The 26,971-nt window shown below is 42.6% G+C and overlaps 2 protein-coding genes and 1 pseudogene across 2 annotated transcripts; all 3 read right to left on the bottom strand.

Moving 5' to 3' along the window:
* Nucleotides 1-655: 655 nt before the first annotated feature.
* On the bottom strand, nucleotides 656-2,176 carry LOC121810550. The gene is made up of 2 exons (XM_042211311.1): nucleotides 1,452-2,176; nucleotides 656-1,385 (listed from the first exon to the last, which is right to left on the bottom strand). Exons 1-2 carry the CDS (start codon nucleotides 2,174-2,176, stop codon nucleotides 656-658), a joined length of 1,455 nt encoding a protein of 484 aa, XP_042067245.1.
* A 2,667-nt stretch (nucleotides 2,177-4,843) lies between these two features.
* LOC121811549 lies at nucleotides 4,844-5,772 on the bottom strand. The gene is made up of 2 exons (XM_042212430.1): nucleotides 5,432-5,772; nucleotides 4,844-5,109 (listed from the first exon to the last, which is right to left on the bottom strand). The coding sequence occupies exons 1-2, from the start codon at nucleotides 5,742-5,744 to the stop codon at nucleotides 5,075-5,077; spliced, it is 348 nt and encodes a 115-aa protein (XP_042068364.1). The 5' UTR covers nucleotides 5,745-5,772; the 3' UTR covers nucleotides 4,844-5,074.
* A 432-nt stretch (nucleotides 5,773-6,204) lies between these two features.
* LOC121810548 lies at nucleotides 6,205-8,017 on the bottom strand (annotated as a pseudogene).
* Nucleotides 8,018-26,971: the final 18,954 nt, after the last annotated feature.

Genomic DNA, 26,971 nt, shown 5'->3' with positions numbered 1-26,971 from the left:
GCTCAAAATGGATGGTTCTTTTATCATAGATGACTAGTCTTCACCCCAATTACTACCAAAAAAAAATTTCAATTCAAGACAAAGCAATTCTATCCTAAAACAAAATAAAAAAGCAACAAAAGACAACTAAACAATCTAAAGCAAAAATAAAGCAATAAGATAAGTACCTCATTAGTGTCCCTATCCACCATATCATCCCCCCAATCTTATTCATAGTTATGCAAAGAATAAGTTTGAAAAGTTGGCGGAGAAGAGAGACTTACATGGTATGCAAGCAACACAAAACACACCAAAAATAACTGAAACGATAAAATTAAAAGGTACCTACTAGGGGTTACCTCCCTTACAGTGCCTTTGGTTATCGTCGTTGGCTCGACGTCCTCCATGAGCTGCTGCATCATGTCACGCAATAACTGGTGGTGTTAGACTTTCTGTCAATCTTGGAAGTATATGATCTAGCCAAACTCTTCTTCCACCAAGTATTTTTCAGAGCTCCATCAGAAATTTTGGTTTCCACTTTGGGTGAATTTTCAGCTTTTGTTTTCATCTCCTTCACTTTAGGATTTAATGCAGTCTCTTCTTTAGAACTTGATCCACCACATGAACCAAACATCCATTGCGGCAAAGAAAAATCCCCAAATGTGGACTCAATTTCTTATGCCTTTTGGACTTCTACAACATGCACAGCTTTGCACTCCTTCTTCATAACAAGTTCCTCTTCCTCACGACTCTTCATAGCATTGTAGATAGATAAGATGTGGCGTTTGTTGCCCATATGAAGAGTGAGCTCTCCCTTTGCTATATCTATCAATGCTTTTCCCGTTGCAAGGAATGGACACCCCAGGATAAGCGGTACATTCACGTCTTCTTCCATATCCAACACTACAAAATCGACGGAAAATATGAAGTCGTGTACCATCACAAGAACGTCCTCAACAATTCCTTTAGGATAGGTGACGGTTCTATCTGCCATCTGCAGTGTGATTGTTGTCGGCTTGAGAGTGCTGATCTTCATCTTTCTGAAAAACGATAATGGCATCAAATTTATGCTCGCCCCCAGATCACAAAGTGCCTTTGTCTGTTTGTCATTTCCAATGACGCATGAGATATTGAAACTGTCAGGATCTTTAAGCTTGGCCTGTAGCTTTTTCTGAATTATGGCACTACAGTTTTCAGATATGTTCACCGTCTCATAGTCAGACCACCTCTTCTTCTTGGAGAGCACATCTTTTAGGAACTTTGCATATGTAGGCATTTCTTGAAGTGCCTCCACCAATGGAATATTCAAGTTAACCTTCCTAAAGATGTCTAAGAACCTTGAAAACTGAGCATCTGTCTTCTTCTTCTGAACACGTTGAGGATAAGGGATCCTCACTTCAGCTGGACTATGAGTTGTAGGTGGTGTAGCTGAATGTATAGTCGTGTTCTCCTTAGGTGTAGTAGAAATCTACACAGTATCATTTTCTTCGACCAATTCCTTCTCTTCAGCTCTCTTTTCTGCTACTCTATCCTCATTTTCGGATGGCATTGGAGGTCCCTCATAGCTTGTTCCACTCCTCAGATGTATAGCTTTGCAGTCCTTGGGATTGATGATAGTATTTGATGGAAACTTTCCCGATTGAGTATTAGCACTCACAGTTTGGGAAATCTGGCTGATTTGTATGTCAATATTCTTCAGATGAGTGGCCATTCCTTGCACGTCTGATTCAACTTTCTCCATCCTTTGGTTGTTCTGTTCCATGACCTTGTTAGTCTGAATCATGAAGGACTTGAGTATGTCCTCTGTGGTCATCTTATTTTGATCATTAACCATTCCATCAGTAACTGTGAACCCCTGAGGTCGTTGCAGAGTATTATTGGGGTTCCCATAAGAGAGGTTGGGATGCCCCATGTTCCCGTACTGATTATAACCTCCACCCTGATAGTTGGGGCGGGAGTTATTATAGTACCTGTTGTTGCCCCCTTGTTGCACGTAGTTCATATCTTCTACACCTCTTTGGGGTCCTTGAGAGGGCTGCCCCATCGCCATGCAGTCAAATCTCATTGTAATAGCATCCAACTTGTCGGATAAGGTGCTTATTGGATCATGATCTGTAGTGGAAGCCACCCTATGCACCTTACTCCTCTCATTACTCCATCCTCCATCATTATAGGCGAGCTCCTCAATCACTTCCATAGCTTCATTCACTCCTTTCTTGAGAAGATTTCCACCTGAGCTCAAATTCAACTCTCGTTGTGCCTGAGTAGGTGGCCTTCCCAAAGAGTTTGGACATCATCTTGATAGGCTGATCACTGGTTTAATTCAACTTTATGTGAAATCTGTTACGCACGGCTTCTATGATCTTATCATACCTCTTCTAGGTGTCCTACTTGGTGTGTCTATTGTGGAGGCGATGTAGCGGAGGAGCGGCGAACCTAGAGTTTGGCAGCATGTAACTAAGCATTTTACATTTAAAAGCTTTTAGGCGATTAAACAACTTTCCTTCTATCGAGCAAAAACACCTCAAGCTCGTAGGTACCGACGAATTTGATGTCAGGTCGAGAACCGAGCAACATTGGTTCCTAAAATGCAAGCTAATTATGTTAAAATACTATTATATTCCTCTATGCCTTTTATACGCACAATTTGATGATACGAAGAATCATGAAATTAAATCAATATTAAACAACTACTCCCTCCGTCCCTCTTTAGGAGTCTCATTTAAGTTCGACGCGGGTTTTAAGAATGTAAAGGAAAGTTAGTGAAAAAAATAGTGGAATGTGGGTCATATTTTAATATATTAGTTTTATAATAAAATGCTAGGAGAAAAATGTCAATGGAATGTGAGGCCTATTACCATTCATAAATATTCTAATCGGGCCTCCTAAAGTGGGACATCAAAAAATAATTAATCGGAACTCCTAAAGTGGGACGGATAGAGTATTAAATTAATGGGGGTTATAAGATAATGAAAAGTGAAAAGTTCAATTCATATCAACCAAATTCAATGTAACAAAATTACTACTCCCTCCGTCTCTTTGTAGCTGAGTCGTATTCCTTTCTGGATTGTCCACTGTAGTGAGTCATTTCTTTTTTTGGCAAAAAGTACTTCACTCTCTCTTACATTACTCTCTCTTCATCTCTCTACCTTTTTTCTTTCTACTTTATTCTCCTTTTACATAACTCATTTAAAACAATTTTTCTTCAATCTCGTGCCGAAAAGAAATGCATCTACTACAAAGCGACGGAGGGAGTACTGATTAATGGAGGTTATTTAACATTTCGTTTAAGAGAATAATTGAAACACATCCTTTAAAATGCACCATTTAATTTCATACTAAATAATACTGGTAATATTTATTACTAATAATTTATTTAAAATTATTTTAATCGTATCAAAATCATTTAATTGTAATATAGAGTTTAATGATTCAAACTGAAACACAAAAAATATTTAATCTCCTAATAATTTGCCAAGGATTTTTAATTTGAGTTATTAACTAATTTTCTTATTAACTTTATATAGGTTATAACGGCATTCATGTTATTTCATAGAAAATTCCATTTTATATATGTAAAATGTTTTCATTGGCTTAATTTTATTAAAAAATATATAATGACACTGTTATTATCTTTAAAAATATTTTCATTTCCACTTCCCCTAATTATTACACTCCATAATTTTTTTATTTCACCATTTTTCAAAATTCCCAAATTTTATTTAAAAATACATTACGATATTCTTGTTATTTTCTTCAAAACTCTCTGTATAGATTTTGCTTAGCGCACACAATTAAAATAACTAAAAACAATATGAAAGCACAATATCTATAACTTTATGACTTACAAATAGGTGACTACGAGCAGCCTGAGTATGAGTATGACTTAGGCTCAAAGACAACAGTCATGAGCACAATATACTTCAGATAGTTTTGAGTAAGGTGGGATAATGAGAAGTATGACGAGATAGGGTAAGGAGTGGTGAAGGAAACTGAGTTTCAAATATAGTCAGTGAGATGAGCAAGAGGTTTAGTGATTCTCCCAGCTCGAGTATGGTGGTTATTTTCTGAGGATTATTAGTGAGGATGGATGTAGGACAAGTTTTAGTGATGGGAGTAGATGAAGGGAGAAGAATATTATTTTCAGTGATAGGTTGAGAAAGAGAGTTATTATTAGTAGATGAGAAAGAGAGTTATTGGGGTGGAATGATTGATGGTTGTAGGTGAGCAATGAGAAAAATATTCTCATGAAACAACTCATTTATGGTGATTAGTTCCTGATTAGAGTCAATACCAAGGACTCAGATGGATAGCCCAAAAAGACACACTTAGAAGCTCAGGGAGAGAATTTGTCTCTATATGGCTAAGTGTGGAAGCAAAGCAGAGGCACCCAAAAACCCTCAAATGAGAATAAGGAGACTTTTTGAAGAGGACTTGAAAGGAGATAAATTGTCTCGTAATATGGAGGAATGAGTTCTGTTTATGAGGTAAGATGCAGCTAGAATGCAGTCTTCCCGAAAATAACATAACAGGTAAATGTGACTGAAACAACAAACTTCTTGCCATATTAAGAAGATGTTGATGTTTCCTCTCCACCCTCGCATTCTGTTGTGGTACACAGAAATGTTGTACCACTGTACCAAAACAGAAAACAAATCATGAAGATTGAACTATGGTCCATTATCACACCTCAAGACCTTGATCTTTTTGGAGAATTAGGTATAGATGGTGTTAAAAAACTGAGTTAGTATAGTTCTTGTATCAGATATATGCTTCATCAAGAAGGTCCTGACAAACCTAGAGTTATCATCCACAATGGTGAGGAAGAAACTGTTTAAAAACCTCAGCAGCAATTGAATCAGAATGAAAGAAAGATAATATTTCTATTTGGCTAATGGACAAATGTCACAAATAGAATGAGATATATTTCAGAAAGACTAAACATCATACATGCATTTTTGTGTATGAAAAGACAAATGTCCAAGTCTCATATGCCAAAGATCAATAGCAACAATAGAGTTTATACAAGGTGAATCCGAGGAACCTGAATTGTAGTTAGCAGAGAGATTTGAGTGTGTATAAGTTGCCAATTCTGCTACCCCTTCCAATCACAGTTCCCAGAGAAGCTGCCTGAATTTGAATGGAATCATGTGTGAAAGTTACAGTACAAAACATAGAGTAAGTGAGAGAGCTAACAGAAATAAGATTGAATGAGAAACTAGGAAGACAAAGCATAGAATGTAAGGTGATATTTGAGGTCGATTCAATGTTTCCTATATGTGTGACAGGAGAAGTAGCACCATTAGATAAGTAACAGTTGCATTATTAACAGAAGAGAAAGATGTAAAGAGACTCAGATCACAGCACACATGATGTGTGGCCCATGTGTCAAGGAGCCAGAGTGGAGTAGGAGAAGATATAGACGCAATGAAAGGAAAGAAGAGAGTTGTACCAGTAAATGGAGTCTGAGTAGGAGAGAGGGGGCTTGTTTGTGCGACTGAGACTGGAGGAGATGGTGTTGATGAAGATGGTAAGAGAGCTAGCTGAGATTGCGGTATTGAGATTAGCTGCTGGGGAAACTCAGGTTTTGGACCTGCATCAGAGAGAGAATAATCCACAAAATTGATTAGTTTAGGATTGGAGAAATCCTTAGAACCACAGTGAGAACACAGAAGCTTTCCTTGGCCAAAACTTGAGGAGGCAGCATTTGCAGCATATGGGTTGTTGACTGGAGGGAAAAAGAATAGCATAATTGAGACTTCCATCAATATTTTGTTGTCTTTCCTCTTGAACTACCAGACAAAACACCTTTGAAAGTGGAGTCAGAGGAGTCATAAAGAGAATATATGATTTGATCTAAGAAAAAGAAGAGTTCAAACCAATGAGGAATTGCATTATGCATTCCTCATCCTTATGTGTATTTCAAATTCCCAAGCCGTGTACAGACGGTACTCTAACTAATACAATCGAAAGAAAACTTGCAACAAAAAGATGAATGAAAATTAAAATAGAATAAAGCAAACCAAATTTATAAGTCGAGTCGAGGAAAACCCTCTTTCTGCAAGACAAATTACGCCCCGGCTAGTGCTCACGGAATGGCGTATTGCCCCCAAAGATAAAACGACTTCCTCCTAGCGTGTAGAAGCACCTCAAACCCGCTAGGCAACGGCGAACTTGATGGAGTTCCGAGAATCGAGCTAGACAATGCTCCTATTATTTTTCACTTTAAAACATAAGTAGATTACTTTGAGGACATAAACCACCGGCAGTATCCCAGGATATATGCATAGTGCGCGAAGATATCTTCAAAAAGGACCATGAGCAAATTATTGTATTTAATGTTGACAATTTTTGCAAACAAATTATTCATTTATCTTGCCATTTTTCTACTACTTTTTTGTTTTGAGATATGGAACAATGAAAGTAAAATAATTTCAAAATCATAAGTTAGAACTTAGAAGTATACTCAACTAGAAAACAAAGCTATCGATTAAAGAAGTTATATTTTTTAAAATGACTTCATTGGGTTTGTTGGGGGTTAAGGCATAGGAAGAACGCACCAAAATCTTATAAAAGATTGAAAGATAGGTGCTTACGGTTGAAGAAGCCCATAGCCAAGCATTGAAAGTAGTGAGCTGAGGCTTGATGTTAAGTTCCGATAGTACCGGAGTAGCTTCTTTCCACTCCATTTTAGCTTTATGAACAGCCTTTTCTGCAGTCCAAATGGCATCATCAATCTACAAGTGGTTTTACACTACTCTTAAAACCCACAGCTCTAACAAATGGTGTTTACATAATTTATCTTCAAAAGAGATAACACTAGATACTCTAAAAAAATGTATCAACCGAAACTAACCTGTAAAGCTTCGATCTCAAACTGAGTAAAACTTGCGAGCAAGTCATAACTCCGAGGCAACTGCTTTAGGTAAGGATACCACCATGAACTTCTGCCCTTGTTCATTTCGTTTAGTAACGCAACGCACAATACCTGCAATAAGTTCAAATCTAACCAACATCACATATACGTTGTGGATAAGTGCCACATTTATCCCTATTTTTCACTTAATCCCCATTCATCACCAAAGCCTTGATGCAAGTTCAGCATAGGGTTTAGGGTAGCTATCCTCTAAGTGGTCAATTCAGTCCATTACATCATTATTCTCTTCTTTTTCTGCACCAGACCACAACACCATGATAATATCGCCCTCTAGCCATACCTCTCGAATTAATTTGCACTATTGGCTGGTTTCACTTATAATTTGTTGTAAATTTAAAATATGTATGACAGTATACAGAAAAATTACTTGAATTAAAAAGATGAGGTATTATACATCATAAAAATTAAAAACTACAAATCATATAAATAGTTAAAAACTCAAACATCCGGGCTGTCGTTGGATCACGTCACGTTTCCAGAGCCACTATCTCTCATGTAATTTGGCTCTCTCTTTAGCCATGTTTCTCTTATCCCTAGGAGGTCTTCCTCCACTAGGTTTTTTCGGAAAACTTTATTTATTATGGTGTGGATGGCGGGCATGCCTATATTCAAGTTACATAATAGGACGCCTTACATGCACTGTTTCTATCTACTACTATTATCTAAAAATAATCAAGTTACACAAAGCTACTAGCTGTCGACAAGTAAGAATTCGCTTCAAAGTGATTCTATTATGTACACGAAACTAATTTCGCTATGGCTAAAAGCATTAGATTTGTCAAATGTATAAGCACAATCATTCTATGAATCAGAAATGAAACTAGCACCGCTGCGTGAGACGAAACAGCTAAGCTACCTGAGTAGGAGAGAGAATATTGAATTTCCCCAAAGCAGTAGCCAATTTCCGATCACTGCTAATTAGGAATCGCTCGTCATCAAAGCAGCTGATACGACCCTACGTCGTATCCCGTTTCTCCGGCGTCCTAGCGAAGGATCGGCGGTAGCAAAGAACCGGCTGTGCGCGGGAATTCCTCTCCGTCGGGCAGCGCGAGATCTTAGTGAAAGAGAATTTCTCAACACGTTGTTGGACACGTAACGATTTTATTGATTTACTGAATGAATGCAAATAATAACCATCTATCCCTATTTATAATACTCAAATACTATACCCTAACTTATTGACCAAGATAACAAATATATGGAAGCATTTGGTGAATCAAAAGATTACTAAATAATTGTTCCTAAGATATGGGATCGTATCAACTCCCCCACGGTTGAAATCCGCCTTGTCCTCAAGGTGGAAATTACGAAGCAACGACAATAGTCGGAAGTAAAAGCTTTGTTGAGGCGTCTCCTCCTGGATCGAACACACGCCAAATAGGCAAATGTCTCCTGACATAGTAATCCCCATCAAATTCCTGAACATTCGTGAAGACAACAGGATTTGCCGGCATGTTTAGCCCGATGTTAAATGTCTTTGTGGCTAGCAAGCACTTCATAAATCCTCCATGTGGCAGCTCCTTATTATCATCCGATTTCCCCTCCTCCAGAGATTTCACAATCTGCTTCCTCAGCTCCGTCTGCTCGTGCGAATAACTCTTCAACTTATTGTTCTCTCCACCATCCCCACTTCCATCCTCTTCATCACTTAGCTCTGGACCCGCCTTAATCAATTGCTTCGAAACGACGTCTTTCAAATACATTGGCTTCCCCTTCTTCATACTTGCAGTATCCTCCTCTTCATCACTATCCTCGTCATCGGATTCGAACAATTTCGCATCTTGCTCCCTCAAAATCGGGTCTTGATTTTTCACCTTAATCAACACCTCAAAAAAATTGGCGTCAGTCTTCTTACTCGGTTTCTTCAACTCCTCCTCTCCAGACGACGATTCCTCTGAATCCGAGGCCGACGAGTCGACTCTGCCCTGCTTCTTGAGCGCTTCGTAACTATGCAGTTCCTCTCGCTTCTTGTTTTTGGCAAATTCCTGGTTGATTTCAATTTTGGACAGGTCGTCGTCTGAAGAAATGCCGTCGCTGTCGAAAAGCTTCAAACGATCCATTTCTGGGAGATTTCGTGGTGGTACGTCCGACGAATAGGTGGGTTGCCTAATAGTCGAGGTCTTGTATTGCCTCGGCGGTACATATGAGGAATCCCTGTTGGTGAAGTGCGGCTGCCCATATATTGATGAGGATTCCACGTTGGTGAAGCGCGGCTGCCACGACGGTACATTTGAGGAGTCCGAATATTCTCGCGATGCACGGCGAGGCAGTGATTCCCAAGGGGGCCTCCGTGACTGTGGTGGGTCGTACAACTGGCAACTCGACCGTGGTCGATCCACGGGAGGATACCAACAGGTGGTGCGACGGGTTTGGATCGATCCCATGTGGTGATTACTATTCCAATTACGTTTGCGACGATAATCCTCATACTCCCATTCATCGTCGTCATCGCAGGCAAGCGGCTGGCTGAACACGCGCGGGATTGCAAGTTCCAAATTCTCAAACCGCCGGTCCGTCTCCTCTCTCCAAGCATCTAATTTATCCATCCTATCCATCAATCGATCCAGTTTGTTGCCAACCGAATCATCGGGACGCAACTCGTCCATGGGTCTACTCTCGAATTCACTTTCGTCAAACTGCTGGCGTTGGTAATTGGTGGGATCGCGGCAGCCAACAGGGTGTTGGCAACGGGAAGATCCGTTCGGGAAGGTATCCGGGCGAGAAGCACCCCAGCGCTCCCTTCCGTTGTTGTTAAATCGTTTCATGAGTTACACAGGATGAAAACACCAGATGTTAAGAGTCTCCCCTCTTAACTTGCCGAGAACCTGCGATTAATGCGAAACAAAGAAGACTCTGGCGTCCTTACACGGATCGGCGGAACAAGAAAGCGTCTGTGCGCGGGATTCGTTCCCGTCGGGCAGGCGTCTTCTAGGGTTTTTTTGGGAGTTCAATGATAGTCCCGGCGTCCCGTGATAGGATCGGCGGGGGTTCTAGAGGCGGCTGTGTGCGGAGGCTCCTCCGTCGGGCAGCGGCGAACTAGTGTTGAAAGTAAACGTGTGATTAGTGGGCAAAAATATCGTAATTCTCATTGATTGATTTTCTTGAAAATAATAACAATCTATCCTATATATAATACTAAGCCCTAACTAACAAGAAAGATTTGGTTAATCAAAGATTACTAAATAATAAGATATAGGAACGTATCAGCAGCCTTCGGGACACTCAATACCAATCAATTCCCCTTTCGTTAAAGCACGCTAATCCTCTCCTGTATCAATCATCGGTGTGAGTTCAAAGCTCCAGCAGAAGATTCACAGAGAGAATTATGCATAGGTGTTTGATCTCTACCCGCCGGCTTCAGGAAAATGAGAAACGCGCATAGAAAGGCCGAGACAAGCGGATGAAGTGCCCGTGGAATTGGGAGAATCCGAGATTCCTAGCGTGGTTGCCCATTGGAGAAATCTCGCTAGGTCTGCACCTTCTTCTCCTTCCATTTCCTCTGTATCGAAATAGGGAATACATCTAAATATCTCAATTTGTAGATTTATTTTTTGGATTAATTATAATTTAGGAGAAATAGTAACAAAAACCATGAACATTGCTCGAAATTTAAAAGTATTTAATTTTAAAAGTTTTCGTAAATATCATGGCTCGTCTAGCGTCCTGTGTGTAACCCAATGCACTGTTTTTAAATAAGAAAATACTATCATTTTGAATCTTAATTACATTTACAATTGTATCCCCAATATCTCCAAGTTTGGTTCAACTAGTATTAACACCCGAGCTATGCACGGGACATAAGAGTTTCAAATAATGAATATAAAATATAATAAATACATAGAAAATAAGAATTGAAAGCGAGATTTAAAAAAACAGAAATGTACTTATCTTGTCTCACTCAAAATGAAGAATTTACTACTCCCCAGTGAATGAAACATTTATGCAATTTTAATTTATAATCTAAGTGAAGTAAAAACAATAAAATTAATGACAAAAATAAGATGTGTGGCTAATGATCAAAGAGTATGAATTAATCAGAATAAGATATACAAATAAAGAAAATATGAGTGAGTAAAGATGTTTATTGAAAGTGCTATGCAAATCATTAATCTAAATAAAAGGTAAATTAATATATAAATTTAATAGCTTAATTTATAAAAAATTAATTTGAAAAAAATATATGGAATATTAAGCATATCCACATTAAATATATGAATAATTTAAATCATATAAATTTAAAACTTCTTTGAGAAGTCAAGTTAGAAAATTTGTATTATCCAATAATCACATTTTAGTTGACTGTTTATTTCTTTCTTTTAATTTCAGACCATAGCATAACTTGATATACATTTCCAAAGACTAAATGAATTTTTTATATTGGAAACAATAAATTTCTTACTTCCCGCCACATATACGTATAAAAAGTAAATTACTACTATCACTTAAAATAACGATAATATTTTATGCATCTTGTTTGTTTTGAATAATGTGAGAATTTACAATACTCGTTATATTAAGAAGTTATACTAAGTTAGATTTAATTTTAAATATATATAACTTCATCTTATTCCTTAGTTTAATCTATAAACTTAGTAGCATTGTTTAATTAGAGGCGAATTAAAATATAAGAACTAAAAACTTTAATTGAGTAAATATAGAATGGAAATTGTAAGCATTACATATATGTGTTGTCTTTTAGCTTGTGAATTAATTAGGAGAAAAAGTATTGCAATAAATGATTAAATCTAAATTTTAACCTAAATAAATGGAAGCCGTCACCAAACCTACCCTATGCGTTGGCCGGGTACAGAACCCAACGAATATCGGCCATTCAACGCCAACGCAAAGTACGATCCCGAATTCAGCACGTAATCGTACGGTTTGTCTGACATGGAGCCGTCACCAAACCGACCCGTCGCACCCTCCCGACACGCCGCCGCCGCCGACGCCACCCCATCCGCTTCCGCCCCCGCGAAAAAGAAGCAGAACCGGCAGCGCGCGCAGAAGTTGCCACCTACGGGAGTATGTGAAGAGTACGCCCTCGGTCGTACAAACTACCAGCCGGATGACCCTCGTATTTGCGAGGTGTTGGGTGGATACATCGAAGGACCCGATATTCGCGAACAACCAGAGGCAGCAGGCGTACTGGGAGTGCATCGCCGAGCGCGTACAATCGCCAACGGGAGCAGCTCCGCAAGCACTAGGACCAGGTGAAGAGACAAATCAACCTGTTCTCGTCGGAGTACGAGAAGTGTGCTAGGGAGCAGGTGAGCGGCGAGAGCTTGAGCGACGTGCGCGCTAAAGCGCTGTTGTCGTACCAGTCCCTGTACGGCGACTTCAAGCACGAGGCCATCTGGGCGCTCTTGAGGGACAAACAGAAGTTCCAAGGCGGGATTCTGCAAACCGGGGCGACAAAGAAGATGAAGACCACCGAAGCTGGTGGTTACACGAGCAGCGAAAGCGAAACTTGTCCGGTGAACCTCAAGCGGACGTACATGGAGGACAATAGTACCGGCACATCGATGTCCTCCCTGCATCCCATAGGCGTCAAGGCTGCGAAGGCCAAGGGGAAGGCGGCAGCGACATCATCCTCGACCGCCGCCGCGCCATCGCCGATCCCGGCCCCGAGCGCGATGGCCACCGCGTATGAGTCGTTGGCAGCAGCCTCGATGGCGAAGACGTTATTGCAGACGCATAAGGCCCTCAAAAAGTGTACGGACCCTGCCGAAGTTGAAATTCTCCGGGGGCTGATCGATGAGTTGCACCGGAAGTTGGGAATTACGTAGATTAACCAACTTGAATCGTTTAACTTTTGTATATTTATTAATGCAATATTCACCGGTTTTTGGTTTCTCATTGTGCTTTTAAATTAGTTTACATTATATATTTGAAAACATATAAATTAATTAAAAAAATAATATTAAAACATATAGGGCGCACCTTAGGGGACCCCATTGCAAGTGGGAGGGTAGGAGGATAAAACTGATGACGTGGCACGCTATAGGGCGCGCCTTAGGGCGCCCCATTGTGGATGCCCTAATCGCTTTAAAGTGAAATTGATGTACTCTATGAGCTGTTATTTGAAAACCCAATTAATTGCATGTTGGACTAGTCACAAGAGATAGGAGATTAAAAGTTCAAAAATGCATAAGAGCATCCACAATGGGGTGCCCTATAGTCCGCTCTATAAGGCGCCCTATGCTCCGCCACATTAACATTTTATCCTCCTACCCATTCACCTGCAGTGGGATTCCCTATAGGCCGCCCTATAGTCCACCCTAAGCATTTTATTTATTTAAATATTTAAAACACTACAAAAATTGGAAAAAAAAAACTTCATTTCATTGAAAGTTCAAAGGTTACAGTACTAAATAAAAAAACTACAAATTCTCAATGACGGTTACGATTCCAAACTTCTTCAATCATGTCGTTCATGAGCTGACCATGGTCTTGTTGGTTGCTCATTGAGGTCTGTCTAGATAGAACCTCATTGAAGCCCATCGGTAATCCTCGATCGTGGGGCGGGTTCGCCGTGCTGTAGCTAGATCCACCTTCATCATCGCCCCAATCGGTGACTCTTCCACCATCGTGTTCGACTATCGTGTTATGCAAGATGAGGCAAGCATACATGATATCAGCGAAGACTTCCTTGAACCAGAAACGCGCTGGACCATTCAATATTGCCCACCGCGCTTGGAGCACACCAAATGCCCGCTCCACATCCTTCCGCGCAGCCTCCTACTTTTGCTCAAATAAAACTCTCTTGTCACCCATTGGGCAGCTGATCGTCTTTACAAAAACAGGCCACATTTGGTATATGCCATCAGCCAAGTAGTACCCCATATGATATTGGCATCCATTAGCAGTGAACTCGATGGTCGGGCCGTTGCAATTGCATTGCTCGGTGAAGAGGTTGGATTAGTTGAGGATGTTGATGTCGTTGTTCGACCCTGCTACACTGAAGTAAGCATGCCAGATCCAGAGCCGATGGTCAGCGACGGCTTCGAGGATCATCGTCGGGTGGCTGCCCTTGTATCCACTAGTAAATTGGCCTCTCCACGCCGTCGGGAAATTCTTCCCAGTGCATACAATCGATGCTCCCTAGCATTCCAGGAAAGTCGTGCGTCGTCTCGTGCATCTTCATAAGGGTCTGACAATCCTCAGCAGTCGGCTTTCGCAAATATGTGTTGCTATACGCCTCCACAACTCCCCTACAAAAATTCTTCAGGCACTCGCGGCTAGTTGTCTCCCCGACGTGAAGGTAATCATCGAACATGTCCGCCGTGATGCCGTGGGCCAACTGCCGGAGCGCAACCGTGCACTTTTGCAAAGGCGTAAGTCTGGGTCTGTGTTGTGGTTTTGGAGCCCCTTGAACAACGGAAGACTTGTACAAAATAAATAAATCAGACGTAGGATCTATTTGACAGATTGTGGGATTAATCAATTCACATGTTAACATAGAATTGCATGCTAGAACGCAAATAATTCATGCTCATATAATGTAAATCCTAAACATGAATACTACGTTTTAGAGTTACCGATTTGATTCTCCAAAGAATCATCGATTGCTCGCGCCTTCTCCACGATGATCTTCAATACTAGACCACGGATCTTCTGACTGGTGTCCCGAACTGTATTCCGAAATCAGGGTGGGATGATCTTGTCGAAACACTAGGACTCGAATAAAGAAGACAGAACTTTCTCACGGAGGAGAGCTGAAAAATTCGATCTCCTCTACTAGTTACAGAGGGACGAAAATTTCATTACGAAATCAATCAATTTTCTGTCTCCTTTATTCTCCTATTTATAACAGTTACATATTGGGCCAAGTCAGGGATCTATGGAAGGTTTTGGATATGGGCTCCCCCAATTAGCTTTTTACTAATTATATTGAACCCGCAATTTAATGCAAGCTTATATTGGAATATTACGAGCAACCACTACAGAAGTAATATTGAACTCCCCATCCAAATTTGAAATTACAAGTAATCCGGGTTTCTATTTTGTTTATTATTTATTTCCCACGCTTAAGATATAAATGTCCATTAATAATTAAAGTCTGCTATGAACTTAATTAATTAACATCTTATTAATTCCAATAGTGGACTTAGCAAGAAACACTTATTTATTATTCATAGAGTAATAAAACTCTAACTGACCACTTTCCGAATAATAAAACCTTGTTCAAGATCCTCTTGAGGACATTATCAAACGAGACTCACCTCGTGCACGATTCAACATAATAACAATCCTAGCACCGCTATATAATGATCACCACTACCCAATATACCTGGATCATTGGGTAACGAAAAACACGCACCTTTGGTAAGTCAAAGTAGTAGATACTCAATATCGTATGCTAACGTACATTGATTAAGAAATTAATTATCAAGACCTCCTCTTTAAGTAGATAGCATAAATACTCGTCTTGCCGTTTAGATCCAATTCAGTGTTATACCACACCAACGTCATCTTATTTCAATAAGGCTTAGAAATAATCGGACTTACATTGCAACCTTTCACGATAGGTAGTCTAGGCCTATCTAGGTTGTGAAATTCTTATTTTTCTTTGTTCAGAACTGACCGTGTTACCTTAAATTGGACGCGGCCCACAACCGGTCTACTAAAACAAAGACTTAGACTTTGTTTACTTCTTATGCATTTAAATGTTTATATAACATCTTATAAACACACAAGTAAACACAATGTAATAATATAATGATTCTATTTGTGTAAACTGCTCAAATAATACTGAAACGGGTTAAAAGTGGATTGTAGAGTTTTTCCGTATACAAGCAAGATTCTATTTGCGCGAACTCGCTCGAAACATGCTTTTCAGTATACTAAACCTAACGATCTCCCACTTATACTCAAAACATGCTTTCGAGTATTGTTCACCCTTTCGCCAGTTTCCTAGGACCATGCAAGCGTCCTCTTCTTTTCCTGGATCTGGCGAAAAACTTCACATACCTGACTTAATTCAATGCGTTAGACCCAGCAATTTCATGAAATGAACCCCTAGACCGATGCATGAAATTAGCCTTATCAAACTGCTCACACTTAAACCATGCTTGTCCTCAAGTATGAAAGACAAGAAAATAGGAATAAGGCGAATTTCAATGCATGGTTACCAAGTAAAACCCTAAAAAATGAAAACAAAACAAACTCCTAGACCTAAGAAACTACGGACTAAGAAAAGAAAAGAACACAAAGAACAGAAACACAACAAAACAAACAAGCATGAACTAGTTTCGAATTTTTAAGCTACTATCCCCACAAGCTCAAGTTCAATCTGATCGATTACAGTCTTCAAATCTTCCCCCTTCCTTCGTCTGCCTAAACGGTCTGTCAGTTAGTCAAGATAGCCTATTGATTTCCCATCTGTTAGGTTCGCTTGATCACTCATTCCTCACCAGGGATGTTAGGATCAAAACGCTCCAAAGTTAGAGTTATACCACTGATGCGTCGGGTTATGAGAGTTTTCTCCCTATTCTTCCTCCTTTCCTATGAATTTCCCTGGGCCAGGCTACGATTTTTTCTGCCCTTGAGGATTATATTTTTCTTTTTTTTTCTCTTCCTCATTTTCCTGTATTATAACCCCTTTCCCCTGGACTTCGTCCAGCTTATTCCTCCTAGAAATATATATATATATATATATATATATATATATATATATATATATATATATATATATATATTTTTTACCTCCCCTGGACTTCGTCCAGCTTATACCTCCGGTTTCTGGACTTCGTCAAGCTTATTCCTCCTTAACCCATTTTTTCTCCTTCATACTCTACTCCCTAAGCATCAAGTGATAGCCCATTTTTTCATGTTAGCTCTAAAAGTGTTTAGGCTTATAACTCACTTTATAGTAGGGCTGTACAGCTAGGTTATCTAAGGCATTTTCCATCGTCCTAACTTCATTCAGATCGCATTCGGCTTATTAAGGAAGAAAGTGTCAAAGTTGATCTGCTTTCTCTCTTCAATCACTCTTACTAAGGGGATCTCGCCTTATTATCTAGCTAGCTCATGCGAAGCACACATCCTAAGACACAAAAACGATACTTACTCCCCCCCCCCCTCCCGCTTCACTCAAGCTTGTCCCCAAGCCATCGTAGTGAAGGGGGGAAAAGGGAAGTACTAACAGCAGACTGATAAAGCAAACAACAACAAACACAAATACAGAGCAAAACTTCTCACACTTAGACCGAGCATCGGGCTAAGTGGGAGAAGGCGCAACAAACAAACCAAGGCATGCAAAAAAAAAACACCCCCTTCTCACACTTAGACCAAAAGTTGGGCTAAGTGTAAGAAAGACAACACATATGTACAATTACAGAGCATGCTGGCATATAAGAACACAAACAAAACGGAAAATAAAAAAAGAAAAAGAAAATAAGGGTTACTTGGCTCCGTGGGGGGTTCAATTCGGGGTCTGGCCCCCGCGAGGGCCAGACTTTGGTGGCGCTGTCTGGTGGGTCACCTTAGCTTTCTTTCTGGCTGGCAACTCCGGCTTCTCATGTCGTTCTTCTGTCGGGCGGGGTACGGTTGTCTTCAATATCACGGGCCGAGAGGGAGATGGAGTAGTCTGGGGCCTTGGGGCATGCGGTGGCTTCTGCGCAGTCAGACTTCCTTGACCTGGCGTTGTAGAATCGCCGCTAGGCTTCGGAAGTTCCTTCGGTGTCTCTGGGAACCTTGCTCTAAGCCACTTTGTCATCGCCATCATCAACTCAACTCCTTCCGTCATCTTCCCAGTACATCTGGTCGATGTCGCCACAAGATCAGACATGCGCCCCTTGAGGGTCACCATTTCCTCCCTAACCTTCCGAACTTCCGTCCTTATTTCTTCCAGTTCCGTTCGTACTCCAGCGACATCTTTCCTGACACTCTCAGTACTATTCTTACTTTTTCCCCGCAGGGACACAATTTCCTCCCGAACCATCTTCATTTCTGACCTCATCCAACCAACCTCCTTTCGCACTTCCTCTACTTCTATCCTGGCTCCTGCTTCTACGTCAGCAGTATCCTTCACTTCCACCACATCGGGGTCCTGTTTCACCTGAGCCTCTGACTGCCCAACCTCGTAAAAGCATACTTCCCTTCCGCGTGCGATCAGCAACCCTTTATTGAAAAAATAATCCATGTTAAAAACCTCAGGGGGCGAACATGTCTTTACCTCTCGGCATGCCTTATGGATCTTCATGATTACATTCCTCTGCAGATAAGCTCCGAGCAGGTGGCACGTGTATAGGTGCCGGGAAGGATTTGCAGTCACTTGATGGCAGGCTTGGGCTATCCAATAGCCCAAGTGAACTCTTACCCCCGTAGCCATGCACCATGTGAAGTATAGATCGGCGGTAGTCAGAGCGTTGTTGGCTGTTCCCATTAAATTGTAACTAATAAAAGTCTGGGCAAATCGCAGGACCCTATTTTCGATGTGGTGTGCCTTCGAAAAGCTCGTTTTAAACTGACCCACCCTCGGGTGAGTCAAGAACTCCCAGGCGCTTTGCGCTTTGAATCCCGGCGTCATTTTCGGTGAACCAATCATCCTCTCGCTCCACAGGCCTTCATCGTCCTCCGTTTGCGTCTGCAAACCCATCCGCAAGGTCCATTCCCGGATGCTCATCGTATGTTCCTCACTGAAAAGTCTGAAATTAATGGATTCGGCATCCAAATCGGTAGTGGACTTAAATCGGAAGGTGGAAAAGAATTCTCGAGCCAGGTCAATCGGAACCTCGGTAGTACTGTGCTTGAGCAACCAATCGAAGCCTATTGCGTCGATATAAGTCCGGAATTCATCGTTGCAAGCAATCGTTTTGAGCTCCGACGAGCTATACATCTTTCCTGATTTAGCGACCTTCCCCTCAGTACTCTTCTCCTTATAAATGGTCGTGCGCTTTGGGTCGTCAAACGTCCTCATTTCATCTAGCAAGCTGTTTGTTATCCACACTTCGGTTGGCTCAAAGTTGAATTCCTCTTCCTGTTCTTCTTCCGAGTCGCTGGACTCAGAAGGGCTCTCGGTTTCTGCGGCATATGGTACCTTAGCTGCCGGCGGAAGTGTGGATTCAGTAGAGTTCCCTCTCGCCTTCTTGGTCGAGGAAGGAGCAATTTGTTTCCCCTTCCTTTTCTTCTCAGCCGCTTGGTGACGCTTCTCCTCATCACTCTCCCCCCTGCCAGGTCTGGGAGAGTTCACCTATTCAGATGCTGCGGTCTCTGGACCCAGCGATTCTTCCTCCGTCGGCTCCACTGTTTCATCAATCTCATCAATGAGGCTCCGGCGAGCCCGCCTCCTAGCATCTCTGGGGTTGACCGGCGAGTCGGTATCCTCTGGGATCTCGGTCAGATCCACAATCAACTTCACCCCGGCGTCAGCGGGTTCCTGGCTAATTTCAGAATCGAGGGCTTCTCCCTCCTTGGACAACAATGGGGTTGCCCCCGAGATGTAAACAGGGGTCTCTACCCCCTCAAATCTTTCCCCGACGTGGGCCTCAGTACCCACCGGTTTCTCAGGGGTATCCCCCTCCACATTTTGTTCAGAAATTAGGGCCTCGTCGCCCCCATCTTCACCAACTATAGGGGCCTCCCCCCCCACAGATTTTTCCAAAACAGGGGTTTCCCCCTCAGAAATACTAACATCAGCAACAAAATCTTTGACTTCCCCAGATGGTTCCAGAACATCTCTCTCAACATATTCCTCACTAGCAAGTACGGGCTTCACCCCCTCAGAAACACTAATCGAAACAGGGGTTTCCCCCTCAGTCGCAGAGTCTACCCTTGGTTCGCACATAGCCAACAATTCCAACCCTGTGACCAAATCTGAGTCGTCTTCACGATTCCCTGCGGTGGTTGGTTCCGGGCTAGTGGTCGTGGATTCTTGAATGTCCTCTGGTTGTGTGGTGGTCTCCGGAACAACTGTCTCCTCTGGTACGGCAGTGGGTTCCGGAATGGCGATGGCTTCTTGAACGGTTTCAGGTTCGGCGACGGGTTCTGAGACGGCCTCCGGTTGTGGTACACTAGAAAACGGAGCAGCCTGTACGGATTTACCCATTGCGGTTGCAAACATGGCGAATGCCTCCATCGCCTTCTCCGCACCCCCAAATTTCTGGAATAGCTCGGCCATAAACGCCGCCGCCCCAGAGTCGGCGGACCCTGAGGTGCTTCCGGTTCCTTGTTTGTTTTCCATGGATGTTCTGTGGAATTTTTGTAAAGAATTTGGGGCGGAATTTGCAGATTAGGGTTAGAGAGAGAGAAAAAGGGGAGAGGAAATTGGGGATTTTTTGTGTTTGTGAATATTGGAGAGAGAATAGGTAATGAAAATAAGAAGGCAAAACCGATTATAGTGTAGGCATGAGAGAGGACGTTTTTGGCAGGCGGTTGCAGGTGATGACGCTTGCGACCGTACGCCTCCCCATAAAGTTCCTTTTGAAATCCGAACCGGTGCCAACTCCCTCCAAAATTTTTACTCCACAACTCCTTGCCCTTGTGAATTCCTTCTGCAAAATCACACTTAAAGAAAAACATTAAACTAAAAATTGAAACGCCAGACTCCCCGGGTCTAGGGTATGACAGTATCAAAAAAAATTCCTTAAGGAGTCTGGTATTTCGAAAATATTTTTGGAAGATTATTTTTTTTCTGATTTGTTTGGGTTTTTCTTGATTTAAAGAAAGCGATTGAATATTTACAATTTATGTTCAAGTGTTCTCAAGATTCCCTAGGTCAGGTCATGCTAAAACTTCTTGGATGCTGGACCTAGGAAATCTCTAAGAACACTCACTTCCCAGATCTATTAGGCGATATCGTGGAGTGCGCGTAGTGGCATTTCGTCCACTACACACATCTCCGAGCTATCCCTAAATACCTTTACCCTATGACCGTTAACAAGAAAAGGAGTAGAGTTTGAAGAACTTCCCTGGATTTCTACAGCTCCATTTGCACGCAAACTCACAACAGTGTATGGCCCAATCCATTTGGACTTTAATTTACCAGGCATTAGCTTGAGCCGGGATTGGAATAGGAGAACCTTCTGCCCGACTTGCAATTCCTTGACCCGGAGGTTCTTGTCATGCCAGAGTCTTGTTTTCTCTTTGTACCACATCACCGATTCATATGACTCCAGCCTTAGCTCCTCCAACTCCTGCAGCTGCAATTTCCTCTCTTCCTCGCAGGATTCGGGTCTCATGTTTATTTCCTTGACCGCCCAATATGCTCGGTGTTCTACTCCCACGGGCAAGTGACACATTTTGCCGAACACAAGCCTATATGGTGACATCCCAATAGGCGTCTTGTATGCCGTCCGGTAAGCCCATAGTGCGTCTCCAAGTCTCTTACTCCAGTCTTTCCTGGACGGATTAACCGTCTTTTCCAGTATCGCCTTTATTTCTCTGTTGGATATTTCCGCCTGGCCGTTGGATTGAGGATGATAAGGTGTAGACAGTCTGTGATGGACGCCATATTTTCTCATCAGAGCTTCAATAGTCCGGTTGCGGAAGTGTGTCCCATTGTCAGATATTATAGCTCTGGGCACTCCGTACCTGTTGAAAATGTTAGCTCTAAGAAACTTTGCTACCTCTTTAGCTTCACACGAGGTGGTTGCTTTTGCCTCTATCCATTTTGACACATAATCCACTGCCACAAGTATGTAGGTGTTCCCGTATGAAGACGGAAATGGACCCATGAAGTCCATCCCCCAAACATCGAAGATCTCACAGACAATCACTGGGACTTGCGGCATCTCATCCCTCCTGGATATTCCCCCGGTCTGTTGACACCTCTCACAATTCTGACAAAACTCGAACGCATCCTTATGCAACGTAGGCCAGTAAAAACCACTATCTAACACCTTCCTTGCTGTCTTCCTAGGTCCAAAGTGACCTCCACAAGCTAGGGCATGGCAATGATTCAGCACATCCCTCTGTTCCCACTCCGGGATACACCTCCGGATTACTTGGTCGGCTCACATTCGCCACAAATACGGGTCATCCCAGAAATAGTACTTGGCCTCGCTCTTCAATTTCATCTTCTGGGCCCGGGAGATTACTTGCGAACTGGGCACTTCTCCAGTGACTAAGTAATTTGCCAGATCTGCGAACCATGGCTCAGCGTTTTGATGGCATTTCCCTTTTTCGTCATCCTCTGGACCTGTTAACTCCATAACCTCCTCCCAGCTGGTAGGTCGAGGAAATTTTTTCACGTAGTACAAATGTTCCTCAGGGAATGCGTCCGGTATTGCTTCCTCGGTCTCCCTTTGAAATATCCTGCTCAGATGATCGGCTACTTTATTTTCAGTTCCCTTTTTATCTCTAACTTCCCAATCGAATTCTTGCAAAAGCAACACCCAACGGATTAATCTCGGCTTGGATTCTTTCTTCGCCAGCAAGTACTTTATCGCAGCGTGATCAGTGAAGACTATCACCCTCGACCCAAGCAAATATGGTCGGAATTTTTCAAAAGAGTACACGACTGCCAACATTTCCTTCTCCGTGGTGTCATAGTTTTTCTGGGCCTGGTTGAGCGTTTTTGACGCATAGAAAATTACGTAACTTTTTCCGTCAACTCTTTGACCTAGCACCGCCCCTACTGCATAGTCACTCGCGTCGCACATTATTTCAAATGGCAAACTCCAATCGGGCGCTCGGATAATGGGAGCCGATACTAGTCTATCTTTCAGTAGTTGAAAAGCCTTTATGCACTCCTCATTGAAAACAAACTCAACATCATTGTGCAGCAAATGAGTGAGTGGCTGAGCAATCTTCGCAAAATCCTTAATGAATCTTCTATAAAATCATGCGTGCCCTAGGAATCCTCTTACCTCCTTCTGGTTCGTCGGGTAAGGCAGTTTTGATATCACCTCAATCTTTGCCTGGTCTACATGTATACCTTTTTCCGAGACTACGTGCCCTAGGACAATTCCCTTAGGGACCATAAAGTGGCATTTCTCGAAGTTCAAAACCAAATGTTTTTCCTGGCATCTTCTCAATACTTTATCCTGACTAGCCAAACATGAGTCAAATGAATTCCCGTACACAGTGAAGTCGTCCATAAAAATCTCGATGCAGTCCTCCAAAAGATCCGAGAAGATACTCATCATACACCGCTGAAAAGTGCCTGGCGCATTGCACAGGCCAAACGGCATCCTCCTGTAAGCATACGTGCCGAAAGGACACGTGAAAGTTGTCTTCTCCTGGTCCTCGGGATCCACATAGATTTGAAAATACCCACTATACCCGTCTAGGAAACAGAAGTATTGCTTGCCCGCTAGCCTCTCCAGCATCTGGTCAATGAAAGGTAGAGGGAAATGATCTTTCTTGGTCGCTTCATTTAACTTCCTATAATCGATGCACATCCTCCACCCAGTGACTAGTCTAGTGGGCACCAATTCATTCTTGTCGTTCTTGACCACCTGTATTCCTGACTTCTTGGGTACCATATGGACTGGACTCACCCATTCACTGTCTGGTATGGAATAAATGATTCCTAGGGAGAGTAGTTTCAATACTTCCTTCAGCACTTCCTCCCTCATGTTAGGATTCAATTTGCGTTGAGGGTCTCTGCAGGCTTTTGCTCCTTCCTCCAAGCGGATGTGATGCATGCACAAATCTGGACTAATTCCTACCAGGTCAGAGAGTGTCCACCCAATAGCCTTCTTGTTTCTTCGGATTACCTTCAGCAGTTCCTCTTCTTGTCCCTCGGTCAAGCTGCTGTTGATAATAACAGGGAAAGTTTCGTTCTCCTCTAGATAAGCATACTTTAGGCCTGGTGGAAGTGTTTTCAGCTCTTTCTTGGGAACATCTTTTTCCTGGGGCAAGGGATTTTTCTCTGTTACTTCCGTAGTCATTCCCTTCCTTGACCCAGCAGAACCTTCCACACTCGCCACATAAGGTGTATTCCTTGACCTGGCTAGCTCCGGATTTGCACAGAATTCCAGAATTGCTTCAGCTAACTCCTCATCAGATAACTCACTTGTGTTCATTGCTTGACACCAACTGGCTACCTCTCTATCAATGTCAAGACTCATCTCGGAGTTCTCAATCTGTTCCTGCATTAATTCCGTCTCAAGATATTCCTGGACCAAAGGGTTAATAACATCTATAGCATGCAAATTTTCAACGTCAAGAGGTTTCTTCATTGCCTCATCAATGCTGAATGTATATTTCTCCCCATTGTAATCAAGGCAAATTGTTCCATCAAAAACATCAATGATAGTCTTAGCGGTTCGTAGGAAGGGTCTCCCTAAAAGTACTCCGCCCGACTCAGCAGACTCATTATCACTCATCTTAATCACATGGAAATCAGCAGGGTACAAGAAGTCATGTACCCTGACTATCACATTCTCAAGCACCCCTTCAGGACAGATGCATGACCTATCCGCCAATTGAATCACAACTTTCGTATCTACCATGCCTACCCCAACTAACTTCTTGTATATGGAAAGTGGTAACACGTTTATCGACGCACCTAAATCACACATAGCATGCTCGATTTTCACATTACCAATAGAGATGGGTAAGGTGAACATACCTGGGTCATTGCATTTTGAAGACATCTTCCTTTTCTGAATTACTGCGGAGACATTCTCGCCTATCAGAATTTTCCCACTGGGCCTAGCCTTCCCAGCTATAAATTCCTTGATGAACTTGCTAAAGACTGGCATCTTCAGGGCCTGTAAAAATGGCAGATTGATTTCCAACTTCCCAAAAATGTCCATGAAGTCTACCGGTTCTTCCTTCTGTTTCTTGGCTTCCCCCCGACTCGGAAAGGGTTTCAGTCGCTTCCCTGCTCCGGTAGAACTTTCAGCTGATAACTCTCCAGTTTCTTTTCCCACTGCCTCATCTTCCAACTCCGGCTCTGGATCGAGGAAGAATGGTTCGGTCGGTCTAGGCAATTGTTTCTCCAAATCTTTCTCCTCAAGGTCATCCTTGACCAAGGGACTTCCTCCTTCCAAGTGTCTGGGTCTGGGAGTTGTATCCTCTTTCTTCTTGCCTTCCTTAGGATCTGTCCCCTCCTTTGTTCTCACCACCGGTCCCTCATATCATTTCCCGGACCTCAAGGTAATCTGACTTATATTAGCTCTATTAGGTGGCCTTACTGAGGCCGGAATTTTTCCTTCGTTTCCCCGCATGTCACTCAAAGAAGTGGCTATTTGGGACAATTGCTTAGCCAACATATCCATGGCTGCTTTCTGCTCCTGTAGAGCATCTTGCAGCTTGCGCACTACGTCATTGTTCGATTGCAGGTTGTTTTGCATATGTTGCTGAGAACTGACGAGGTCTTGCACCATATCATCGATATTCTTTGTTAACTTTGGTGGTTGACTGGGTCCCGGCCCTATACTCAGAGTCGGTCCACTTGCTTGATTCTGACGAGCGTTTCCTTGACCGCCTGAAGAGTTATTGTATTGATTTCCTTGGCCCTGGTAATTGTTTTGGAAATTCCTTTGGTGCGGTGGTACATAAGGGTTCCCTTGATTATTCTGATTCCTTTTCCCCAGCTTGAGTGGTCTCCTTGGTTCCGATTAATCCAGTTGCCCTGCCCCTCTTGATTCCTTCCTGACCAGTTACCTTGTCTTTCGGGCTGAGGTGCAAACTGCTGACTTTGTTGTGGTGCCGGCTGATTCTGTTCGTTGTCAGTCCATCTGAAATTCGGATGGTTTCTCCAAGGCGCATCTCTCTGTCTCCCTGGATTCCAGCTCCCATCGGGATTCCAACTTCCCATTGCATTGACCTGGGCCTGATAATCTCCTTCCTGGGTCCCGTAATATTGTTGCATTTGATTATCTCCTGGACCAGGAGATTTCTCCTTCCCTTGTGAAGCCAGTGGAATCGTCTTTTCAATCGCGTTCAAAAGAGCCTTCTCGAGCCTATCAATCCTCGCTTCGACTTTGTTATCTTCTTGTTCTCTCCCAGCATGCACCGATCCTCTTTTCACTGCATTCCTAGGGTTATCGTACGCCTTCTTAGCGTCAATCAACTTCCCTAGGATCTCTCTTGCCTCACTTCCCCTTTTTCTTGTGAAATTTCCCCCACTCGAGGAGTTCATTAAGTCCTTTGACTCGGGAGTGGCTCCTTCGTAAAACAGAGAGTAGGTCTCTGCCTCTATCATCCGGTGATTCGGGCATGCATCCAACAACCCCTTAAATCTCGACCAGTACTGACTCAACGATTCATCGTAATCTTGCTTACACTCTAGTATTTCTTTCTTAAGTGCATTCGTCTTGTTGGATGGGAAGAAATAATCTAAGAATTCCAACTTGAAGTCCCTCCACGTGCGGATAGAATCCGGAGGCAACCTCAATAGCCACGTATTAGCTTCCCCCTTCAAGGTAAACGGAATCGCTCGTAAGCGATAATCCTCCTCTGTTGCATCATTCGGCCTCTTCTGAATACCACATAACTTACTGAATTCATTTAAGAACTCATACGGACACTCATTTCTACGCCCAGAGAACGTCGGCAAGATGCCGAATACGTTTGTCTTGATCTCGATAGTCCTCTGGCGTGGATTCATTACTATAGCTTGAGCTGGTTCTCCATCTAAATGGGCAGTGAGAGAGCCGATTTCTGGATCTGGGTCTACCACCTGCGCCATGACTAATTCCTCTGCTTCCCCTGTTTCTGACTCTGTTTCTGATTCGGGTGGTGATTCTGGATCTTCGCGTCCTGATGACGTCCAAGATTCGTCGCTAGTAAATTCACTCGGAAATGGGCCTCCCGTGGTGAACCCTGATCTGGTGGTCACAGTAGAGACTGTATCCTTAACCCGCCAACCAAACTGGCCGTGTGTCCACCCAGATGAGTTGCTCCAGTAGGTAGACCTTGAGCCTCTGCTCATAAACTGCAAACAAAAAGAGAAAGAAAACAAATCAAAACTATTTACACCACAGACTCTGAACACTAGCACTAAGCACGCCATCCATCCCCGGCAACGACGCCATTTGAAAGGGGTGTGAGTCTTATGAGTTATGCGCTTGCAAAATTCGATCTAAGCAATTGCTAGGTCGAGACACCACGCTTCATCGAATTAACTGAATCACAGGGTCCAGTAACTCGAGGGATCGA

Source organism: Salvia splendens, chromosome 7 (assembly GCF_004379255.2).
Source record: "Salvia splendens isolate huo1 chromosome 7, SspV2, whole genome shotgun sequence".
In the NCBI taxonomy this organism is placed as follows: Eukaryota; Viridiplantae; Streptophyta; class Magnoliopsida; order Lamiales; family Lamiaceae; genus Salvia; species Salvia splendens.
This window is presented reverse-complemented; position numbering and strand designations above follow the sequence as displayed.

Bases quoted from the DNA above. Each gene is read 5' to 3' on its own strand.
- LOC121810550 (XM_042211311.1), bottom strand. From the start codon at position 2,176: ATGGAAGTGATTGAGGAGCTCGCCTATAATGATGGAGGATGGAGTAAT. The intron at 1,386-1,451 runs GTAGATTTCTAC...TACAACTCATAG, and splicing joins GTCGAAGAAAATGATACTGT to TCCAGCTGAAGTGAGGATCC.
- LOC121811549 (XM_042212430.1), bottom strand. From the start codon at position 5,744: ATGGAAGTCTCAATTATGCTATTCTTTTTCCCTCCAGTCAACAACCCA. The intron at 5,110-5,431 runs GTACAACTCTCT...ATTCAAATTCAG, and splicing joins TACTCAGACTCCATTTACTG to GCAGCTTCTCTGGGAACTGT.